General features: G+C 47.5%; 1 protein-coding gene across 1 annotated transcript in view; it reads left to right on the top strand.

The window, feature by feature from the left end:
• Positions 1-25,104, top strand: part of LOC138480685 (cysteine and histidine-rich domain-containing protein 1-like) — a 225,847-nt gene that overhangs the window by 74,424 nt on the left and 126,319 nt on the right. The window contains exon 6 of the mRNA XM_069612362.1: positions 14,086-14,144. Within this exon, the coding sequence (XP_069468463.1) occupies positions 14,086-14,144 (59 nt within the window). The remainder of the gene's footprint in view (positions 1-14,085; positions 14,145-25,104) is intronic.

The raw sequence follows: 25,104 nt of genomic DNA, 5'->3' as shown, positions 1-25,104 counted from the left end.
GTTTGTGAGAGCACCTGGATGTAAATAGAGAACACGAAGAAAGGGTTGACCTTTGCGGTAGAACGGGGTCAGTGGAAAGCTATTTTCTACACTCTTCACTTCAGATTCTCCGGTATTCTAGGGGGTACAACCCCAGGAGCCGCACATGCACGTGGCGACAGTCACTCCAGACTTAAAGAAGCATGGCGTTCTCATGAGTTGAAAAGATCCGCCCATCAAGGTAAGAACTCATTGGTCGAACGGAGGGAAGACTCCCAATGCATTGAATAGGTGCCACACCAGACCCCTTCCTGCATGCCCAATAACCATAGGTTACAGGATAGGAGGATGCTATACCCTTTATCAGGGCATACACTAGTGTCACTGGGTAGTTAGAGGCCATACTCCATGTCAGGGTATATACTAGTGTCACATGATAGGTAGATGCTATACCCGTTATCAGGGCATAGTCTAGTGCCACCGGGTAGCTAGAGGTCCTACTCAGTGTCAGGGTATGTATCAGTGTCACAGGATAGCTAGAGGCTGTACTCAATGTCAGGGTATATACTAGTGTCACAGGGTAGCTAGAGGCTGTACCCAATGTCAGGGTATATACTAGTGTCACAGGGTAGCTAGAGGCTGTACCCTGTATCAGGTTGATGGGGAGATGGAGAGAAAGCGTGGAATAGCGCAGCAATAACTCTGGGCACACCCCCGCCCGACCCCTGACAAAATAGATAGTCCTTCCCAGTGTGACCTCATCACTGCTACCCTTATGTTAAAGGAGATGGCTTTATCGCACATATAAAGGCATTTAGTGGGACGGTATGTCCCAGTATCAGTGGGCAAGTAGAGGCTAGTATCATGTGGTGGCTAGCGGCCGTCCCAAGTGTCAGGGGATATACTAGTCACAAACAACGAGGTAGGCCTGCCCGTAAACCCTCATTCCATGGGCGTGACAATGTGTAAAACAACTACAAAAAAGAGGAATTAAGGCCAAAGATTGTTTATTATTTCAATCTGGGTTGTTTTTATATAGCCACATTTAGCTGGCTTTGGCACCAGAGAATAACAATCAAATTAACAACATACATATTTCCCACAAGTGCAATGGCTGTGTAAAGTGCAGGGAAAGTGCACCAAGTACAACCCCCAGCATGGAGGCAAGATTCCAAGAGGAACGTACAGAATCCATGCGAAAGACTTAACCCCCTGTTCAATGAGGATAAAAGGAAGATTCCCAATTGATTCACAATCTGACACAGTGGGTAGATGCAAACCAGTTTGGCAACAGTTTTCATTGCATAGCAGTCAGCAAGCATTATATCTTCATTATGCTAAATTATATTGTCAATTGCAGAAAAAATAAGCGTCTAATAGGACAGTCTACAATCAAGTTAATTGTCAAGGATAGATGTCTCAAGCTCTGAGAGAAGGGGGTGAACACCTTCCCTTTTCTTCCTAGTTTCAACAGGAACCCAAACATGTGTTGGGAAAGTTTTCCTCAGGACTATGTTTGTATAAAGAGAGCGTTTGTGCGGTTTACTAAAGGCCTCTATTTCTGATCGCCGAAAAGCAATAGGGAATCCCAGGAATGAGGTTCCCATGGGGGTGGAAGACTGTGTGGAAATGTCAAATGTCAAATTAGGTAGTGAACCGCATGGAAAGGCAGCAGCAGCTGGAACACAGTGTGTTTTTCGGTATATTCTAGTGTCACAGGGTAGCTAGAAGCCCATACCTTGGGTCAGGGTATATACTAGTGTCACAGGATAGCTACAAGCCCATACCTAGGGTCAGGGTATATACTAGTGTCCCAGGATAGCTACAAGCACATACCTAGGGTCAGGGTATATACTAGTGTCACAGGGTAGGTAAAATCCTATACCTAGGGTCCGGGTATACACTAGTGTCACAGGTTAGCTAGAAGCTCAGACCTCGCGTCAGGGTATATACTAGTGTTACGGGGTAGGTAGAAGCCAATACCTTGGGTCAGGGTATACACTAGTGTCACAGGATAGCTACAAGCCCATACCTGGGGTCGGGGTATATACTAGTGTCACAGGTTAGGTAAAATCCCATACCTAGTGTCAGGGTATATACTAGTGTCACAGGTTAGGTAAAATCCCATACCTAGTGTTAGGGTATATACTAGTGTCACAGGTTAGCTAGAAGCACATACCCAGGGTCAGGGTATATACTAGTGTCACAGGTTAGCTAGAATCTCATATCTTGGGTCAGAGTATATACAAGTGTTGAAGGGTAGCTAGAAGCCCATACCTAGGGTCAAGGTATATACTATTGTCATTGTTTGGTTAGCTAGAAGCTCATACCTAGTGTCAGGGTATATACTAGTGTCACAGGTTAGGTAAAATCCCATACCTAGTGTCCGGGTATATACTAGTGTCACAGGGTTGCTAGAATCTGGTACCTAGGGTCAGGGTATTTACTAGTGTCACAGGGTAGGTAGAAGCCCATACCTAGGGTCAGGGTATATACTAGTGTCACAGGATAGCTACAAGCCCATACCTAGGGTCAGGGTATATACTAGTGTCAAAGGATAGCTACAAGCACATACCTAGGGTCAGGGTATATACTAGTGTCACAGGGTAGGTAAAATCCTATACCTAGGGTCCGGGTATACACTAGTGTCACAGGTTAGCTAGAAGCTCAGACCTCGCGTCAGGGTATATACTAGTGTTACGGGGTAGGTAGAAGCCAATACCTTGGGTCAGGGTATACACTAGTATCACAGGATAGCTACAAGCCCATACCTGGGGTCGGGGTATATACTAGTGTCACAGGTTAGCTAGAAGCTCATACCTAGTGTCAGGGTATATACTAGTGTCACAGGTTAGGTAGAATCCCATACCTAGTGTCAGGGTATATACTAGTGTCACAGGTTAGCTAGAAGCACACACCTAGGGTCAGGGTATATACTAGTGTCACAGGTTAGCTAGAATCTCATATCTTGGGTCAGAGTATATACAAGTGTTGAAGGGTAGCTAGAAGCCCATACCTAGGGTCAAGGTATATTCTATTGTCACAGGTTAGCTAGAAGCTCATACCTAGTGTCAGGGTATATAGAAGTGTCACAGGTTAGGTAAAATCCCATACCTAGTGTCCGGGTATATACTAGTGTCACAGGGTTGCTAGAATCTGGTACCTAGGGTCAGGGTATTTACTAGTGTCACAGGGTAGGAAACAGCCCATACCTAGGGTCAGGGTATATACTAGTGTCCCAGGATAGCTAGAAGCTCAAACCTAGGCTCAGGGTATATACTAGTGTCACAGGATAGCTACAAGCCCATACCTAGGGTCAGGGTATATACTAGTGTTACAGGGTAGGTAAAAGCCCATAGCTACGGTCAAGGTATATACTAGTGTCACAGAATAGCTAGAAGCCCATACCTAGGGTCAGGGTATATACTAGTGTCACAGGGTAGGTATAATCCTATGCCTAGGGTCCGGGTATACACTAGGGTCACAGGATAGCTAGAAGCCCATACCTAGGGACAGGGTATATACTAGTGTCACAGGATAGCTACAAGCCCATAGCTAGGGTCAGGGTATATACTAGTGTCACAGGATAGCTACAAGCCCATACCTAGGGTCAGGGTATATAATAGTGTCACAGGATAGCTACAAGCCTATACCTAGGGTCAGGGTATATACTAGTGTCACAGGATAGCTACAAGCCCATACCTAGGGTCAGGGTATATACTAGTGTCACAGGATAGCTACAAGCCCATACCTAGGGTCGGGGTATATACTAGTGTCACAGGATAGCTACAAGCACATACCTAGGGTCAGGGTATATACTAGTGTCACAGGATAGCTACAAGCCCATACCTAGGGTCAGGGTATATACTAGTGTCACAGGATAGCTACAAGCCTATACCTAGGATCAGGGTATATACTAGTGTCACAGGATAGCTACAAGCCCATACCTAGGGTCAGGGTATATACTAGTGTCACAGGATAGCTACAAGCCCATACCTAGGGTCAGGGTATATACTAGTGTCACAGGATCGCTACAAGCACATACCTAGGGTCAGGGTATATACTAGTGTCACAGGGTAGGTAAAATCCTATACCTAGGGTCCGGGTATACACTAGTGTCACAGGTTAGCTAGAAGCTCAGACCTCGCGTCAGGGTATATACTAGTGTTATAGGGTAGGTAGAATCTAATACCTTGGGTCAGGGTATACACTAGTGTCACAGGATAGCTACAAGCCCATACCTGGGGTCGGGGTATATACTAGTGTCACAGGTTAGCTAGAAGCTCATACCTAGTGTCAGGGTATATACTAGTGTCACAGGGTAGCTAGAAGCCCATACCTAGGGTCAGGATATATACTAGTCACAGGGTAGCTAGAAGCCCATACCTAGGGTCAGGGTATATACTAGTCACAGGGTACCTAGAAGCCCATACCTAGGGTCAGGGTATATACTAGTGTCACAGGGTAGCTAGAAGCCCATACCTAGGGTCAGGATATATACTAGTCACAGGGTAGCTAGAAGCCCATACCTAGGGTCAGGGTATATACTAGTCACAGGGTAGCTATAAGCCCTTACCTAGGGTCAGGGTATATACTAGTCACAGGGTAGCTACAAGCCCATACCTAGGGTCAGGGTATATACTAGTGTCACAGGATAGCTACAAGCACATACCTAGGGTCAGGGTATATACTAGTGTCACAGGGTAGGTAAAATCCTATACCTAGGGTCCGGGTATACACTAGTGTCACAGGTTAGCTAGAAGCTCAGACCTCACGTCAGGGTATATACTAGTGTTACGGGGTAGGTAGAAGCCAATACCTTGGGTCAGGGTATGCACTAGTGTCACAGGATAGCTACAAGCCCATACCTGGGGTCGGGGTATATACTAGTGTCACAGGTTAGCTAGAAGCTCATACCTAGTGTCAGGGAATATACTAGTGTCACAGGTTAGGTAAAATCCCATACCTAGTGTCAGGGTATATACTAGTGTCACAGGTTAACTAGAAGCACATACCTAGGGTCAGGGTATATACTAGTGTCACAGGTTAGCTAGAATCTCATATCCTGGGTCAGAGTATATACAAGTGTTGAAGGGTAGCTAGAAGCCCATACCTAGGGTCAAGGTATATACTATTGTCACAGGTTAGCTAGAAGCTCATACCTAGTGTCAGGCTATATACTAGTGTCACAGGTTAGGTACAATCCCATACCTAGTGTCTGGGTATATACTAGTGTCACAGGGTTGCTAGAATCTGGTACCTAGGGTCAGGGTATTTACTAGTGTCACAGGGTAGGAAAAAGCCCATACCTAGGGTCAGGGTATATACTAGTGTCCCAGGATAGCTAGAAGCTCATACCTAGGCTCAGGGTATATACTAGTGTCACAGGATAGCTACAAGCCCATACCTAGGGTCAGGGTATATACTAGTGTTACAGGGTAGGTAAAAGCCCATAGCTACGGTCAAGGTATATACTAGTGTCACAGAATAGCTAGAAGCCCATACCTAGGGTCAGGGTATATACTAGTGTCACAGGGTAGGTATAATCCTATACCTAGGGTCCGGGTATACACTAGGGTCACAGGGTAGCTAGAAGCCCATACCTAGGGACAGGGTATATACTAGTGTCACAGGATAGCTACAAGCCCATAGCTAGGGTCAGGGTATATACTAGTGTCACAGGATAGCTACAAGCCCATACCTAGGGTCAGGGTATATACAGTGTCACAGGAGAGCTACAAGCCTATACCTAGGGTCAGGGTATATACTAGTGTCACAGGATAGCTACAAGCCCATACCTAGGGTCAGGGTATATACTAGTGTCACAGTATAGCTACAAGCCCATACCTAGGGTCAGGGTATATACTAGTGTCACAGGATAGCTACAAGCCCATACCTAGGGTCAGGGTATATACTAGTGTCACAGGATAGCTACAAGCACATACCTAGGGTCAGGGTATATACTAGTGTCACAGGGTAGGTAAAATCCTATACCTAGGGTCCGGGTATACACTAGTGTCACAGGTTAGCTAAAAGCTCAGACCTCGCGTCAGGGTATATACTAGTATTACGGGGTAGGTAGAAGCCAATACCTTGGGTCAGGGTATAAACTAGTGTCACAGGATAGCTACAAGCCCATACCTGGGGTCGGATTATATACTAGTGTCACAGGTTAGCTAGAAGCTCATACCTAGTGTCAGGGTATATACTAGTGTCACAGGGTAGCTAGAAGCCCATACCTAGGGTCAGGATATATACTAGTCACAGGGTAGCTAGAAGCCCATACCTAGGGTCAGGGTATATACTAGTCACCGGGTAGCTAGAAGCCCATACCTAGGGTCAGGATATATACTAGTCACAGGGTAGCTAGAAGCCCATACCTAGGGTCAGGGTATATACTAGTCACAGGGTAGCTAGAAGCCCATACCTAGGGTCAGGGTATATACTAGTCACAGGGTAGCTAGAAGCCCATACCTAGGGTCAGGGTATATACTAGTGTCACAGGGTAGCTAGAAGCCCATACCTAGGGTCAGGATATATACTAGTCACAGGGTAGCTAGAAGCCCATACCTAGGGTCAGGGTATATACTAGTCACAGGGTAGCTAGAAGCCCATACCTAGGGTCAGGGTATATACCAGCGTCACAGGGTAGCTAGAAGCCCATACCTAGGGTCAGGATATATACTAGTCAAAGGGTAGCTAGAAGCCCATACCTAGGGTCAGGGTATGTACTAGTGTCGCAGGGTAGCTAGAAGCCCATACCTAGGGTCAGGATATATACTAGTCACAGGGTAGCTAGAAGCCCATACCTAGGGTCAGGGTATATACTAGTCACAGGGTAGCTAGAAGCCCATATCTAGGGTCAGGATATATACTAGTCACAGGGTAGCTAGAAGCCCATACCTAGGGTCAGGATATATACTAGTCACAGGGTAGCTAGAAGCCCATACCTAGGGTCAGGATATATACTAGTCACAGGGTAGCTAGAAGCCCATACCTAGGGTCAGGATATATACTAGTCACAGGGTAGCTAGAAGCCCATACCTAGGGTCAGGGTACATACTAGTCACAGGGTAGCTAGAAGCCCATATCTAGGGTCAGGGTATATACTAGTCACAGGGTAGCTAGAATCCCATACCTAGGGTCAGGGTATATACTAGTCACAGGGTAGCTAGAAGCCAATATCTAGGGTCAGGGTATATTCTAGTGTCAAAGGGTAGCTAGAAGCCCATACATACCTAGGGTCAGGGTATATACTAGTGTCGCAGGATAGGTAGATGCTGTACCCAACTCACTAACAACCGTTCCTCTGATCATGACTGGCCCACTTTGCCCCTGTTCTGCTTTGCTCCTTCACTACTGCTCTGTTTGCTACCTTGAATTGTAACGTCAATTGTATTTTGTTCACAAGTTATTGTAACCACTGTAACTGTATGTCATGCCTGTAATGTTCTTCTAAGATATGCGCCTGGTTCTCCTTGGGCCTGGTCTGCGCTATATAAATAAAACAAATACAAATACAAATACCCTTTACCAGGACATTTACTAGTGTCACAGGGTAATTCGGGGCCATACCCAGTGTCAGGGTATATAATGGTGTCACAGGGTATGTAGAGGCAAAACTCAGTGTCAGCGTATAAACTAGTGTCACAGGATAGGTAGATGCTATTCCCTTTAACAGGACATTTACTAGTGTGACAGGGTAGATAGAGGCCGTACCCAGTGTCAAGGTATATACTAGTGTTACAGGATAGGAGGATGCTATGCCCTTTATCAGGGCATGCACTAGTGTCACCGGGTAGCTAGAGGCCATACTCCGTGTCAGGGTATATACTAGTGTCACAGGATAGGTAGATGCTATACCCGTTATCAGGGCATACACTAGTGTCACCGGGTAGCTAGAGGTCATACTCAGTGTCAGGGTATATATTAGTGTCACAGGATAGGTAGATGCTATACCCTTTAACAGGACATATACTAGTGTCACGGGGACGCCAGAGGCCATACCCAGTATCAAGATATATACTAGTGTCACAGGATAGGTAGATGCAATACTGTGTATGAGGGCATACAATAGTGTTACAGGGTAGCTAGAGGCCATACTAGTTTCAGGGTATACATATCAGTGTCTCAGGATATACACATGTGTATAGGCACGTTATAAATGCCATATCATATCATATAGGTAGATGCTATAACCTTTATCAGGGCATACACTAGTGTCACCGGGTAGCTAGAGGTCATACTCAGTGTCAGGGTATATATTAGTGTCACAGGATAGGTAGATGCTATACCCGTTATCAGGGCATACACTAGTGTCACCGGGTAGCTAGAGGTCATACTCAGTGTCAGGGTATATATTAGTGTCACAGGATAGGTAGATGCTATACCCTTTAACAGGACATATACTAGTGTCACGGGGATGCCAGAGGCCGTACCCAGTATCAAGATATATACTAGTGTCACAGGATAGGTAGATGCAATACTGTGTATGAGGGCATACAATAGTGTTACAGGGTAGCTAGAGGCCATACTAGTTTCAGGGTATACATATCAGTGTCTCAGGATATACACATGTGTATAGGCACGTTATAAATGCCATATCATATCATATAGGTAGATGCTATAACCTTTATCAGGGCACACACTAGTGTCACAGGGTAGCTAGAGGCCATACTCAGTTTCAGGGTATAAATCAGTGTCACAGGATAGTTGGATGCTATACACCAGGGCATACACTATTGTCACCGGGTAGCAAGAGGTCATACTTGGTGTCAGGGTATAAACTAGTGTCACATGGTAGGTAGATGCTATACCCTTTATCAGGTCACACACTAGTGTCATAGGGTAGCTAGAGTCCATACCCAGTGTCAAGGTAGGTACTATTGTCACCGGCTAGGTAGATGCTATACTCTTTATCAGGACATATATAAGTGTCACAGGGTAGCTAGAGGCCATACTCAGTGTCAGGGCATACACTAGTGTCACAGGGTAGGTAGAAGCCAATATCTAGGGTCAGGGTATATTCTAGTGTCAAAGGGTAGCTAGAAGCCCATACATACCTAGGGTCAGGGTATATACTAGTGTCGCAGGATAGGTAGATGCTGTACCCAACTCACTAACAACCGTTCCTCTGATCATGACTGGCCCACTTTGCCCCTGTTCTGCTTTGCTCCTTCACTACTGCTCTGTTTGCTACCTTGAATTGTAACGTCAATTGTATTTTGTTCACAAGTTATTGTAACCACTGTAACTGTATGTCATGCCTGTAATGTTCTTCTAAGATATGCGCCTGGTTCTCCTTGGGCCTGGTCTGCGCTATATAAATAAAACAAATACAAATACAAATACCCTTTACCAGGACATTTACTAGTGTCACAGGGTAATTCGGGGCCATACCCAGTGTCAGGGTATATAATGGTGTCACAGGGTATGTAGAGGCAAAACTCAGTGTCAGCGTATAAACTAGTGTCACAGGATAGGTAGATGCTATTCCCTTTAACAGGACATTTACTAGTGTGACAGGGTAGATAGAGGCCGTACCCAGTGTCAAGGTATATACTAGTGTTACAGGATAGGAGGATGCTATGCCCTTTATCAGGGCATGCACTAGTGTCACCGGGTAGCTAGAGGCCATACTCCGTGTCAGGGTATATACTAGTGTCACAGGATAGGTAGATGCTATACCCGTTATCAGGGCATACACTAGTGTCACCGGGTAGCTAGAGGTCATACTCAGTGTCAGGGTATATATTAGTGTCACAGGATAGGTAGATGCTATACCCTTTAACAGGACATATACTAGTGTCACGGGGACGCCAGAGGCCATACCCAGTATCAAGATATATACTAGTGTCACAGGATAGGTAGATGCAATACTGTGTATGAGGGCATACAATAGTGTTACAGGGTAGCTAGAGGCCATACTAGTTTCAGGGTATACATATCAGTGTCTCAGGATATACACATGTGTATAGGCACGTTATAAATGCCATATCATATCATATAGGTAGATGCTATAACCTTTATCAGGGCATACACTAGTGTCACCGGGTAGCTAGAGGTCATACTCAGTGTCAGGGTATATATTAGTGTCACAGGATAGGTAGATGCTATACCCGTTATCAGGGCATACACTAGTGTCACCGGGTAGCTAGAGGTCATACTCAGTGTCAGGGTATATATTAGTGTCACAGGATAGGTAGATGCTATACCCTTTAACAGGACATATACTAGTGTCACGGGGATGCCAGAGGCCGTACCCAGTATCAAGATATATACTAGTGTCACAGGATAGGTAGATGCAATACTGTGTATGAGGGCATACAATAGTGTTACAGGGTAGCTAGAGGCCATACTAGTTTCAGGGTATACATATCAGTGTCTCAGGATATACACATGTGTATAGGCACGTTATAAATGCCATATCATATCATATAGGTAGATGCTATAACCTTTATCAGGGCACACACTAGTGTCACAGGGTAGCTAGAGGCCATACTCAGTTTCAGGGTATAAATCAGTGTCACAGGATAGTTGGATGCTATACACCAGGGCATACACTATTGTCACCGGGTAGCAAGAGGTCATACTTGGTGTCAGGGTATAAACTAGTGTCACATGGTAGGTAGATGCTATACCCTTTATCAGGTCACACACTAGTGTCATAGGGTAGCTAGAGTCCATACCCAGTGTCAAGGTAGGTACTATTGTCACCGGCTAGGTAGATGCTATACTCTTTATCAGGACATATATAAGTGTCACAGGGTAGCTAGAGGCCATACTCAGTGTCAGGGCATACACTAGTGTCACAGGGTAGGTAGATGCTATACCCTTTTGTTAGGACATATACTAGTGGCACAGGGTAGCTAGAGGCCGTACCCAGTGTCAAGGTAAATACTAGTGTCACAGGATAGGTAGATGTCATACCTTTTATCAGGGCACACACTACTATCACAGGGTAGCTAGAGGCCATACTCAGTGTCAGGGTATAAACTAGTGTCACAGGGTAGGTAGATGCTATACCCTTTATCAGGTCACATGCTAGTGTCATAGGGTAGATAGAGGCCGTACCCAGTGTCAAGGTATGTACTATTGTCACCGGCTAGGTAGATGCTATTCCCTTTATCAGGACACATACTATGGTCACAGGGTAGTTGGAGGCCATACTCAGTGTCGGGGCATACACTAGTGTCACATGGTAGTTGGAGGCCATACTCAGTGTCAGGGCATACACTAGTGTCACAGGGTAGTTGGAGGCCATTCTCAGTGTCAGGGCATACACTAGTGGCACAGGGTAGTTGGAGGCCATACTCAGTGTCAGGGCATACACTAGTGTCACAGGGTAGTTGGAGGCCATTCTCAGTGTCAGGGCATACACTAGTGTCACAGGGTAGTTGGAGGCCATACTCAGTGTCAGGGCATACACTAGTGTCACAGGGTAGTTGGAGGCCATACTCACTGTCGGGGCATACACTAGTGTCACAGGGTAGTTGGAGGCCATACTCAGTGTCGGGGCATACACTAGTGTCACAGGGTAGTTGGAGGCCATACTCAGTGTCGGGGCATACACTAGTGTCACAGGGTAGTTGGAGGCCATACTCAGTGTCAGGGCATACACTAGTGTCACAGGGTAGTTGGAGGCCATTCTCAGTGTCAGGGCATACACTAGTGGCACAGGGTAGTTGGAGGCCATACTCAGTGTCAGGGCATACACTAGTGTCACAGGGTAGTTGGAGGCCATACTCAGTGTCAGGGCATACACTAGTGTCACAGGGTAGTTGGAGGCCATACTCAGTGTCAGGGCATACACTAGTGTCACAGGGTAGTTGGAGGCCATACTCAGTGTCGGGGCATACACTAGTGTCACAGGGTAGTTGGAGGCCATACTCAGTGTCGGGGCATACACTAGTGTCACAGGGTAGTTGGAGGCCATACTCAGTGTCGGGGCATACACTAGTGTCACAGGGTAGTTGGAGGCCATACTCAGTGTCAGGGCATACACTAGTGTCACAGGGTAGTTGGAGGCCATTCTCAGTGTCAGGGCATACACTAGTGGCACAGGGTAGTTGGAGGCCATACTCAGTGTCAGGGCATACACTAGTGTCACAGGGTAGTTGGAGGCCATACTCAGTGTCAGGGCATACACTAGTGTCACAGGGTAGTTGGAGGCCATACTCAGTGTCAGGGCATACACTAGTGTCACAGGGTAGTTGGAGGCCATACTCAGTGTCAGGGCATACACTAGTGTCACAGGGTAGTTGGAGGCCATACTCAGTGTCGGGGCATACACTAGTGTCACAGGGTAGTTGGAGGCCATACTCAGTGTCAGGGCATACACTAGTGTCACAGGGTAGTTGGAGGCCATTCTCAGTGTCAGGGCATACACTAGTGGCACAGGGTAGTTGGAGGCCATACTCAGTGTCAGGACATACACTAGTGGCACAGGGTAGTTGGAGGCCATACTCAGTGTCAGGACATACACTAGTGTCACAGGGTAGTTGGAGGCCATACTCAGTGTCAGGGCATACACTAGTGTCACAGGGTAGTTGGAGGCCATACTCAGTGTCAGGGCATACACTAGTGTCACAGGGTAGTTGGAGGCCATACTCAGTGTCAGGGCATACACTAGTGTCACAGGGTAGTTGGAGGCCATACTCAGTGTCAGGGCATACACTAGTGTCACAGGGTAGTTGGAGGCCATCCTCAGTGTCAGGGCATACACTAGTGGCACAGGGTAGTTGGAGGCCATCCTCAGTGTCAGGGCATACACTAGTGTCACAGGGTAGTTGGAGGCCATACTCGGTGTCAGGGCATACACTAGTGTCACAGGGTAGTTGGAGGCCATACTCGGTGTCAGGGCATACACTAGTGTCACAGGGTAGTTGGAGGCCATTCTCAGTGTCAGGGCATACACTAGTGTCACAGGGTAGTTGGAGGCCATACTCGGTGTCAGGGTATACACTAGTGTCACAGGGTAGTTAGAGGTTGTACCCAGCATCTGGGTACACACTTCTGTCACAGGGTATCTAGGGTGCTACCAGAGTCAAGTTATACACTAACCTTACAAAGTAGGTTATGGGCTGGACAGGTTTCAGGGTGCTTATGGACTGAATGTCGAAACATACCCTATTCTTGTATGGGAGGGGCTGTAACACGTGCCAAGCTACGCACCCTATTGTTAAATGGTGCATTGAGGATCTGCCTATCAGTCTGAAAGCACTGTAGCCTAGGGCAGGCTGTGCGTTATTGTCGGCTTTACACTCTTGTCACACAGTACACAGCAGTGGGTGTATTCAGTGTCAAATTACTGATTCTTGTCACACAGTGGGGTGTGTATTCAGTGTCAAGTTATAGATTCGTATCACACGGTAGTGGCTGTATTCAGATTCTTGTCACACAGTAGTGGCTGCATTCAGTGTCAGGTTACTGATTCGTATCACACGGTAGTGGCTGCATTCAGTGTTAAGTTACTGATTCTTGTCACACAGTAGTGGCTGCATTCAGTGTTAGGTTACTGATTCTTTTCACACAGTAGTGGCTGCATTCAGTGTTAGGTTACTGATTCTTGTCACACAGTAGTGGCTGCATTCAGTGTTAGGTTACTGATTCTTGTCACACAGTAGTGGCTGCATTCAGGGTTAAGTTACTGATTCTTATCACACAGTAGTGGCTACATTCAGTGTCAAGTTACTGATTCTTGTCACGCAGTAGTGGCTGCATTCAGTGTCAAGTTACTGATTCTTGTCACACAGTAGTGGCTGCATTCAGTGTCAAGTTACTGATTCTTGTCACACAGTAGTGGCTGCATTCAGTGTTAAGTTACTGATTCTTGTCACCCAGTGGGGGCTGCATTCAGTGTTAAGTTACTGATTCATGTCACACAGTAGTGGCTGCATTCAGTGTCAAGTTACTGATTCTTGTCACACAGTGGGGGCTGTATTCAGATGCTTGTCACACAGTGGGGGCTGCATTCAGTGTAAAGTTACCGATTCTTGTCACACAGTGGGGGCTGCATTCAGTGTAAAGTTACCGATTCTTGTCACCCAGTGGGGGCTGTACCCCAGTAGCTTCTTTGTTCTAATGAATGCCTATTTTTCATTGCAGTGGAAACCTCCACAGGCACAGTGGTTGGGACCAGGTGCAAGAACTCTGGATGCAGAGAGGTGAGTTGCAAGCACAAGCACACGCATGCAGAAAAAGAGACATGCTTGTAGAAATGCATCCACGAGCAGGGGCACACACACACATTTACGCATGCACATAGAATTGCACATGTGAAGGATCCCTCATAGAAAAGAAATAGAAATGCACCTACACGCACATCATCACACATGAAAATAGAAATGCACATGTGTAGGCAAACACATGCACGCAGAGGCACACACACACACATGCATGTAGCAATGTACACACGTGCAGACAAACATGCACATGGTAATGGGCACACACCCACATATCCTGGGCACCTATGTACAGGCACAGTTGGAGGCATGTACATAGAAATGCGCACGCAAAGTATATAGATACACTTTCAGTTTGCCGTGTAGCACTTCAGCCTATCCTATGTACACCATATGTGAACACACCTTCCTCCACGTATGTATACCAATGTGCAGTCATGGTTGCAGACAGGCCCTATGCACGCTCACAAACATTATACAGCATTCTATGTGCCAGCTGCTCTTCATAAAGCACAATGACCACCATTTGCCAGGCCTCCTGCTGCTGACACCTATGTGGGAAGTGCCCCAAATATATTTCCCTTTTGCTGCATTACAGCCTCGTTCTGTGACCCTCTCAGCATGTTTGCTGACTGATGTTACTTTTCAGACTCTTTTTGATTTTTACTGGCTGGTGAAATGTTTTTTTTCCACCCCACTTATCCCTGCAACTCTTTTCTTGAGGCAACGCTGACCAGTCCTTGTGGCTGTCAGTGCAGCTGGTGCGGGGGGCGGAGGGGGCAGGAGAGTCCCCCATTGAAACCTTCGGTGTAGCACCCCTGTACACTTTGACCACTAGTGCAGGGGAACTGTGCCGCCCATTCTAAAGTTGGGTGGAATTGTAGTGTGTTCCAGACAGGCTAGTGGCAGTGCCACTTTAATTTTAATATATTTTAGATGCATTATTGTGCACCATTGTGTTTTTACTCCAAGGTTGCCTTTTGTCCTGTATAGTGGCCAGTGGTTTCAGGGTAGGAAAAGCCATATATGGGCATGCCTTTTCTCTGGCTCTTTTGTCAGGCGCTCTCATCCACATCCAGACCCTGGGTAATGTCATGGATGCATCTGATTTTTTTCTCCATTTTTAAAGCACTCACACAGCCCGGGGGCATTGAGGTGCTGTTACAGGAATATGACTTAGTTAGGTATTTATAAAGTGCTGTTTCTAAGTGCGGACCCGGGGATCGAACCTGTGTTGCTTCATGTCGTCTTGTTTCCAAGGAGAGCACGTTGCTTCTGAGCTATCCTCCCGGGACAAAGTGGTTAATCTAAGCTGATGAACCACTCAGAGTTTGAAAGCTGCTTGTCTCCAGGTTTGTATATCTCAGTGGAGTGTTGTGGCAGTCGGCAGTTGGTGGAAACAATGTCTCGACTGCTTGCTGTGCCTTGGGATATGAGGCGTATGGTGAGCTCGGCTTCTCCCGTCCTCGACTGTAAACCCAGACGAACATACAAAGTGCTGTGGCAGTCGGCAGTTGGTGGAGACACCGCCTGGACTGCTTGCTGTGTGTTGGGATATGAGGCGTATGATGAGCTCGGCTTCTCCCGTCCTGGACTGTAAACCCAGACGAACATGCAAAGTGCACGCAAAGTGCACGCAAAGTGCGCAAAGTGCTGTGGCAGTCGGCAGTTGGTGGAGACGCCGCCTGGACTGCTTGCTGTGTGTTGGGATATGAGGCGTATGATGACCTCGGCTTCTCCCGTCCTGGACTGTAAACCCAGACGAACATGCAAAGTGCACGCAAAGTGCACGCAAAGTGCGCAAAGTGCTGTGGCAGTCGGCAGTTGGTGGAGACGCCGCCTGGACTGCTTGCTGTGTGTTGGGATATAAGGCGTATGGTGAGCTCGGCTCCTCCTCTCCTGGCATGACTGTAAACCCAGACGAACATGCAAAGTGTGCAAAGTGTTGTGGCAGTTGGCAGTCCGTGGCCGGCGTTATGAGGTAGACAGATTGGTGTCATGCAGGTACGTTTTCTGGAAAACCTGCCTGCTTTGAATCAGCACCTCTATCCTTCAACCCACATTTAGTAGGGGCTATGGCTTTTAATTTACGCAGCAAAAGCTGTTCGGACAGGGGGACTGTAGCGGAAGCCCTGCCCCGGAAACAACGTGTCGACTGTGTCCCTCCATGCTGTCAGCCCCAAAAATAAGGATAAAATGACTGGCTATTTTCCAAATTGTGTACCCACTAGTCTGACAATACGGGCAATTCTATCCTCAATTCTTCTCTGTTGCCCCTAATTGATAAGAACTCTTTGCTTAACTTGGTAAGAACTCTTTGCTCAACTGTGTTATAGCCTTCAAAATGACACTAGTGCTAGCAGGCCTGGGCTGCGACCTCCGAGCCTGGCCATGGAGGAAGTCATCCCAGAAGATCTGAATATTAGCGGCTCACCCAATAAGTTTAACACTGATCCTTAGCATAAGTGTCTCCCAGACTCCCCTCGAAGGACTAACTTCTACGGAGGAAAATACTGCTTCCCAGCAGCTTTTAATGACACTTTCCAGTTTGGTCAAGGTCTGTAAGGATATCAACAAGGTGCATACCGAACAATACACCACCTGGTGTCACATCGTCACATCGAAGGTCTATTGATTGATGCCACTCTCCGGCCGTGGAGAATTTTGGCAATACAATTTTGCCAGTACCCACTGGTGTTAGCCCCTTGGAAGAAAGCCTAACAGTGATACCAAGCACACCCAAGGAGGTTGGTGCCTTGAGATCTATGGCAACGTTGTCTCCTTTAAGTGATGCAGTCATCATTATGCGCAAGGTTCCGGTGACCACGACTGTTGTCACCCGTGGATAACCAACCTGTGGAAGCAAGCCCGATTACCACGTTAGTAGAAATGACTATTCTGATGTTTGTTAATCTGCTTAGAATCACATGCTGTGCATAGTCCGACATCCAGTGGTCACTGCAGAGTATTGCATTTTGTTTTTCGTAGTCGAAAAGGGAACGTCGACAAGGCGTGTCTGTAACACTATCCCTATAGTGACGTGCAGTGTACCCACAATCCCTCACGCGTCGAGGTCCCTCAGATTGTTTTTTTCCGCCCAGATATTGGTCGCTTTTACACACAGAGCTCCTCAAGAGACATTGCAAATATTCACTCGACCATTTGGTCGTTATTTAGATATTCACTCGACTATTTAACGTTAGGTTCCTCCTTCCACAAAGCTATTCTCCGCCGACAAGATCTTCGACGGGTGTGCCTTCGACGGAGGAGACCCTTTGGCGTCGCCGAACACGTGGCCTGGCCTCGCCGGCCTCAAACAGTAGGGAGAGTGGGGTCGTGGGACATTTCTTGCTTCTCTTTAAGAATGCCTTTCTCTTTCCCCACCTTTTCCTTCAGGGTTGTTATCACATCTGTCCGTTCCTTCAGCTATGGAGGGGACACCCTTTAGGTTTTGCCCGCGCTGCAAGGGCAAATTCACCTGGAAAGACAAGCACAAACGGTGCAACTGTTGCTTGCCCCTCGACCACAAAGAAGATGGTTGTGCAGCCTGAAAGCTTCTTAAGCCTAAGACTTTAAAGGATCGCAGGGTCATGAGGTGGGCAGCCTACGCCATGTCTAGGTCCGATTCCTCACCCGCCGCCAAAAGTGGGAGGAAAGTGATAACCCGACCTCCGCATCGGAGGTTGTACACCCCTCTAGGGAGCGGTCACGCTCCTCGTCGTCTGTCCCCGGCCCCGACAAGCTCGGCTCACGCCCTGCTTATGGGGATGAACACCCCGGCGACAGACGCACACAAGCACTCACATAAGCACACAGCCCACGGCTCTTCCTCGTCAAAGACGAAGAAAGCATTAGCGCCAACGGTGACGCAGGTCCTACTGGCAGCCTCCACAGACCGTAAGGGTCCAAAGCCCCCCTCGCAACCGCAGACGCGACCAGCGACTGGGCTACCCCCAGATAAGGGCGCTATCACCAAACTACCAGTCGACGTGCCCCGCCAGCAAGCACACGTCGCCGTAGAGGACGCGACACCTGTAACGTCGAGGCCAGAGGGACCCTCAACAGACCATTTAGTCGTCGAGAGCCTGGCTTTGAAGAAGACCCACAAGAAAGTGCTTCACAGCCCTGGCAGTCCCCATCAGCGTCTACAGACCCCGATGCCCTAAACCTGTCCCCCCCCAAAGACTCACCAATCAGGAATACGTCACCTATAGACGATCAACCTACCTTTAATGCCCTACTACGCAAAGCAGCAGCGCATTTCGAAATCGAGACTGGGAAAATTTCTCCTGACATAGACTTTGTGGAAAAGATCATCAAGGAGAAACCCCCTGTCAGTCAAACCATTCCCCGCCTTGCCTCAGTAAAGAGACTAATCATTCCTCTCTATCTACACCCGTATTGGTCAGAGGGATCAACCCAAGGATAGAAAAATGAATTAGTCCTTCTGCATCGGACCAGTTATACATCAGGGGCCACTCAGTACCAGACTCCCTAGTAGTAACAAATACAAGAAAAAGGGCAGGGGTCCCGCTATCAACCAGCGAGGCACCTCCAGATAAAGAAGGTAAAAAGCTGTATGCCCTTGGTAAAAGGATTACAGCCTCGGCAGCTTTTTCCACCAGGATTGCCAACAATAACTCCTTACTGGCAAGTTATGCAGGTGTCCAATGGAGCAAACTACGCAAGGACACTGAGGAGGTACCTGAACCCCTAAAAACATCACCTTCTGGCCACAGTTAATGAGGGAACCTTAGTCAACCAGAGCATCATTAAGAATACTCTAGGAGCTGCAGAAACGGCTGGCCGTTCCCTAGTCCAAGGAATCCTCCTCAAACGTAATGTCTGGCTACGTAATTCGGGGTTTAAACCCGAAACACAAGCATCTCTCATTAACAAACCAATAGAGGATGCCAACCTCTTTGGGAAGGCGGTGGATGACGCACTAGAGACTGCAAAAAAGGAATTTGACACCATTAAGACCATAGATCAGATTTCGAGGCCTCCCAACAAGCGAGGTTATGGAAACGGACGCTTTTTTCGATGCCAACGCCAACAACAACATCAACAACAGCAGCAGTACTCTGCAGGCAACTGGTCCTCGAATCAAGGAACCAGTGGACAATACACCCAGAGAGGACAGCGGCGTGGCAAGGGAAGAGGTCGGGGTTCCCCCCCTAGAGGTTCCCAAGCCACCAACACCAAATGACCCGAAGATTCGGGTCCCCTCCAATGCATCGCCGGTCGGGGGCCGGCTAACATCCTTTCTTCCAGCATGGGAGGGAATAACATCAGACCGCTGGGTACTATCAACCATAGCCCGCGGCTACTGTATAGAATTCTACCGCTCCCTGACGTACAGACCCCCAAGGGGACGACGCCTGCCACCAGAACACCTCGCCATCCTTTTTCAAGAAGTGGACCAGCTACTAGAAAAAGGAGCTATAGAGGTCGTGCCTCTATCACAGGTAACTGAAGGTATTTATTCAGTGTACTTCCTTGTACCCAAAAAGGATTTAACCATGCGCCCTGTACTAGATCTGCGCCCAGCGAACAAATTTGTAAAACCTCAACAATTTCCTATGGTGACATTACAGGAAGTAATCCCCCCGTTATCGCAAGGGGGTTACATGACAACATTGGGCATGAAAGATGCATACTTTCATATTTTAATGTTGCCAGCGCACAGAAAATACCTGAGGTTCATGATAGAGGGCAAACACTACCAGTTCAGAGTGCTACCCTTCGGCATAGCGTCAGCACTGAGGGTATTCACGAAAGTAGTGGCAGCGGCCCACCTGCGCAGGTTGTCCATCCCAGTATACCCTTACCTCGACGATTGGCTCATAACAGGGCATTCTTACAAGACATGCTTCTCAAATACCCAAAAGACTGTAGACCTTTTGTTCCAACTGGGCTTCTCCATCAACGAGAAGAAGTCCAGCCTAGAGCCCAGCCAAATCAAACAATTCCTAGGGGCTCTAATTCGAACAAAGGACGGCCTCGTCTTCCCCTCCAACGAGAGGGTCCAAAATATGCTGTTTCAGATCCCTCAATATGTGGCCGGTCGAGAGGTGACGGTGCGCAAAGCAATGCGTTTGCTGGGAATGATGGCGTCATGTATATATTTGGTACCTCACGCGCGACTGCGCATGCGTCCAATGCAAGAGTGGCTCAACAGCTAGTGGTGTCAGGCCAGTGGACAATGAGACGATCTAGTGGTGGTCTCGCAGGCCTTGGTTCTCTCGCTACAGTGGTGGTTGAAGGAAAACCTTGTCATAGGGAAACCATTCGCCACCCCCGCAGTGGAGGCCACTCTAACCACAGACGCATCCCTCACAGGATGGGGGGCTCACCTATCCCATCAGACTGCACACGGAGTTTGGACTCCGAGCGTAGCATCCAAACACATAAACTTGCTGGAACTGTTAGCGGTCTTCAAAGCACTGAAGGCTTTTCAGGCACACCTGCAAGGGAAGACAGTGATGGTCCTCACAGACAGCACCACAGCTATGTACTATCTGAACAAGCAAGGGGGCACGCACTCTCCAGGACTGTCCAAGCTGTCCCAGAACATCTGGAAGTGGGTTCTCAAACACAACATGTTCCTGTTGTCACAACATGTACCAGGGGAACTCAATCTGCCCGCAGAGTACGAATGGCGGTTACAAGAAGACATCGTCTTCGACGTCTTCACACAATGGGGATTCCCAGAAATAGGTCTGTTCGCAACTCTGGAGAACTCCCAATGCCAAGATTACGCCTCCAGGTACCCCCAGAACCAATCCATGGGGAACGGTCTATCGATACCATGGTCAGGGAAATTTGTTTATGCTTTTACCCCGACTCCCCTTCTCAACAAGATAGTGCACAAGATACACCAGGAACCAGTCACCATGATACTAGTGGCCCCTATGTGGGCCCGGCAACCATGGTTCGCTCACCTGATGGAGATGTCTATGTCTCCACCGGTAAAACTACCCTGCCCGTACAACATGCTGTCACAGGACAAGGGCAAGACACTACACCCATACCCACAGACCATGAACTTAGCAGCCTGGCTCCTGAGGTCATAGAATTTGGTCATTTACAACTCCCGCAGCGATGCATGGACCTTCTCAAGGAAGCTAGAAAGCCTAACACTCGTCACTGTTACTCCAGCAAGTGGAAGAGATTCGTCATATGGTGTAGAAATAAGAGCATCAGCCCGGTTGACTGCTCTCCCACACACATTGTTCTCTACCGGACTCACCCACTGATACAGTGAATCCTATCACAGAAAAAGACACAGAATATAAGGAAAATGAGTTCCACGCTCCCATTAATTACCCAGATACTTTTCTAGACATAGGTTGGGACATGGTAGATGCCATTGCTTGTTTCATTAAAAATCTAAAAACCCTACTGCGCCACGTCAGGATGAGTTGGCGAACATCATTTTAATAAACAACTTTGAAACCTGTGCCAATATCCTCCTTAGGAATTTTAATAAAATCGTTGTTACCAACCGAATACCTGCCTCCTGGAAGGAATCCAGTATTGTTCAATTCTTCAAGGAGGACTGGCCGGCCCCTGCCAACTACAGACTTCTGGCCCTATTAGATGTGCAGGGAAAGATCAGAAGCAGCAATGAAGCAGACGGCTGCAGGAAACGGGAAGGAGAGCGGCCCCAGTCCATGGAGAGACCAGCACCGTGCAAACAAGCTCCAGGGGGTAACAGGAAGCTCGGGCGGACCAGTAGGAATGTGCGGGTATGAGAGAGGGCTCTGCTTCATGCTGGGGCAGGCATAAGGTGTATCAGAGAGTCATTAAGGGTCTAGGACCCCAGCAGAAGGGAAGAGTACACCAAAGGATATCTTCCTCATACCAGTGGCAGTGATATGTCCCCTAACCACGAGAGAAGGGTATGGAGTCCCAACAGAAGAGAAGAGTGCCTACAAGGAAATCTTCCTTGTACCAGGGGCAGGGATACGTTCACTAACCACCAGAGAAGGGTCTGGAGTCCCAACAGAAGAGAAGAGTGCCTACAAGGAAATCCTCCTCATACCAGTGGCAGAGATTAGTCTACTGACCCCCAGAGAAGGGTCTGGGACCCCAACAGAAGAGAAAAATGCATCAGAGGAAATCTTCCTCATACCAGTGGCAGGGATTAGTCTACTGACCCCCAGAGAAGGGTCTGGGACCCCAACAGAAGAGAAAAATGCATCCACGGAAATCTTCCTCATACCAGTGGCAGGGATGAGTCCACTGATCCACACAAAAGGGTCTGGGACCCCAACAGAAGAGAAGAGTGCATCCGAGGAAATCTTCCTTGTAGCAGTGGTAGGGATACGTTCACTAACCACCAGAGAAGGGTCTGGTACCCCAACATATAAGAGAAGAGTGCATCCGAGGAAATCTTCCTTGTAGCAGTGGCAGGGATATGTTCACTAACCACCAGAGAAGGGTCTGGGAACCCCAACAGAAGAGAAGAGTGCATCCGAGGAAATCTTCCTTGTGGCAGGGGTACGTTCACTAACCACCAGAGAAGGGTCTGGAGTCCCAACAGAAGAGTGCCTACAAGGAAATCTTCCTTGTAGCAGTGGTAGGGATACGTTCACTTATCACCAGAGAAGGGTCTGGGACCCCAACAGAAGAGAAGAGTGCACCTAAGGAAATTCTCCTCCACCTTTGGCAGACACAAGCTCACTGACTACCAGAGAAGGGTCTGGAACCCTGATATAGAGACTTTGCTGATGAAGTGAAAGAGTGCCAAGATAAAACCACAGTCGAAAAAGAACTCTCAAACACCAGGAGAGTGAACACCAGTTCTCCTGATGAGAAAACTAAAGCCTTTCAATTACGCTGAAGAGATGCCAGGGAAGGGAGTCATTCCCACTGGCCTTGGAGAGTACAGACCAGTACCAGGAAAAGGGACCATTCTCCTACTCCAGAAATTTGATGGTACAAAGTGCTGGAACTACCAGCCAGGGGAAGTGAGTCATTCCCCCTAGCATTTGTTTACAAGAAGACATTTTGGGAGCACCACCCGTATACTAGGAGAAGGGAGTGAATCTCCTGGTGAAAGAACTTTCTGTTAGATTGCTACAAGCCAGGGGAAGGGAGTCCTTTCCCCAGGTACCTTTTTTCAAGAGGACATTGGGAGAGCGCCACCCATATACCAGGAGAAGGGAGTCATTCTCCCAGAGAAGGAGCTTTCTGTTAGCTGTAGTGTGAGGGATAGAAGTAGATTTTGACACAGGACAGTGGACTTTTGATTTCAGTGGACATTCTGACAAATACTTTAGTATTAGTTTGAGGTAGGGAAAACCCTCTTAGAGTTATGGATAGTGAGGGTTTTGTTCCACTACAATAAAGTTCTATAGGATCAAACAGTCCACCCTTGTCAGCTTTCTTCTTCAACACCCTTACAGTGCACTTTTTAACAACAAGCATTGCAAACTAGTTCTCTTGGAGAATATTGCGACCAAAGTATTGAGGAAACTTGGAGCCCTTAGGCACCTGACAGGGCAATTTAGAATTATTCAGGTCTACCGTAATAGTCTGGTCTCTTCGGCGCTTTACGTAATGAATGCGGGTCTGGAACATTCCAGACATAGACTGGATTCCCTTGAGAGTGTGAAATGGAGAAAGGTGTTGGGCCTTACGAATGCTGTGCCCACCCTAGTAATCAGATTGCTATTGGGTATCCCCAATTATGCCATAAGGGAGGTCGCACCACACTCTATAAAAATACATAAATGCTCTGATCATCCTATCTGGGTGTTGAAGCTTTGAGCCAAGAATGTCGGCAACTATGTATGGCTTAACACTATTCCTGGATACGACGACTGGCATATTGACCGGTCTGTACCGTATGAGCAATTGATTTCACAGTTAAAAACGAAGGTCTGCTCCTGGGATAGCATAAATAATGCTGAGCTAGCCTTTATCAAGACATCCATACAATCCCAGGCGTGTTACACTTACCTGTATGGACATCTCCACCCATACTAGCTAAAATTTCTGTGCCCAAAAACAAGTAGGTTACTCGAATTACTGTGAGTTAACCAACTCCCATGCCTTGCCAACTATGGTCCCAGGCTTGGCATCCCCATGAATAACAGGGGTTGCTGGTTGTGTGAGCAATTACAGGCCCAGGGAACATAAGGCACCTGTTGCTTGAATGCCTAAGGCTCACCCATCATAGACACTGACTCTGCAGCCAGTTGGTCCTTTCTTTTTCCTTCATTAGTACAGAAAGGCTCTGGGAATGTTGCTTGAGATCCATGCAATGTTGCTTGAATGTCCAAGGCTAACCCATCTTAGAGACTGATACTGCAGCCAGTTGGTCCTTTCTTTTTCCTTTATTAGTACAGATGGGTTCTGGGAATGTTGCTTGAGAGCCACGCAATGTTGCTTGAATGCCCAGGGCTCACCCATCTTAGACACCGACACTGCAGCCAGTTGGTCCTTTCTTTTTCCTTTATTAGTACAGATGGGTTCTGGGAATGTTGCTTGAGAGCCACGCAATGTTGCTTGAATGCCCAGGGCTCACCCATCTTAGACACCGACACTGCAGCCAGTTGGTCCTTTCTTTTTCCTTTATTACTACAGATGAGCTCTGGGAATGTTGCATGAGAGCCATGCAATGTTGCTTGAATGCCCAAGGCTCACCCATTTTAGACACTAACACTGCAGCCAGTTGGTCCTTTCTTTTTCATACATTAGTACAGATGGGTTCTGGAAATATTTCTTGAGAGCCACACAATGTTGCTTGAATGCCCAAGGCTCACCCATCTTAGACACCAACACCACAGCCAGTTGGTCCTTTCTTTTTCCTTTATTAGTGCAGATGGGCTCTCGGAATGTTGCCTGAGAGCCACGTGATGTTGCTTGAATGCCAAAGAATCACCCATCTTAGACACTGATACCGCAGCCAGTTGGTCCTTTCTTTTTCCTT

Source organism: Ambystoma mexicanum, chromosome 5p, assembly GCF_040938575.1.
Source record: "Ambystoma mexicanum isolate Mex_15411 chromosome 5p, UKY_AmexF1_1, whole genome shotgun sequence".
In the NCBI taxonomy this organism is placed as follows: Eukaryota; Metazoa; Chordata; class Amphibia; order Caudata; family Ambystomatidae; genus Ambystoma; species Ambystoma mexicanum.
This window is presented reverse-complemented; position numbering and strand designations above follow the sequence as displayed.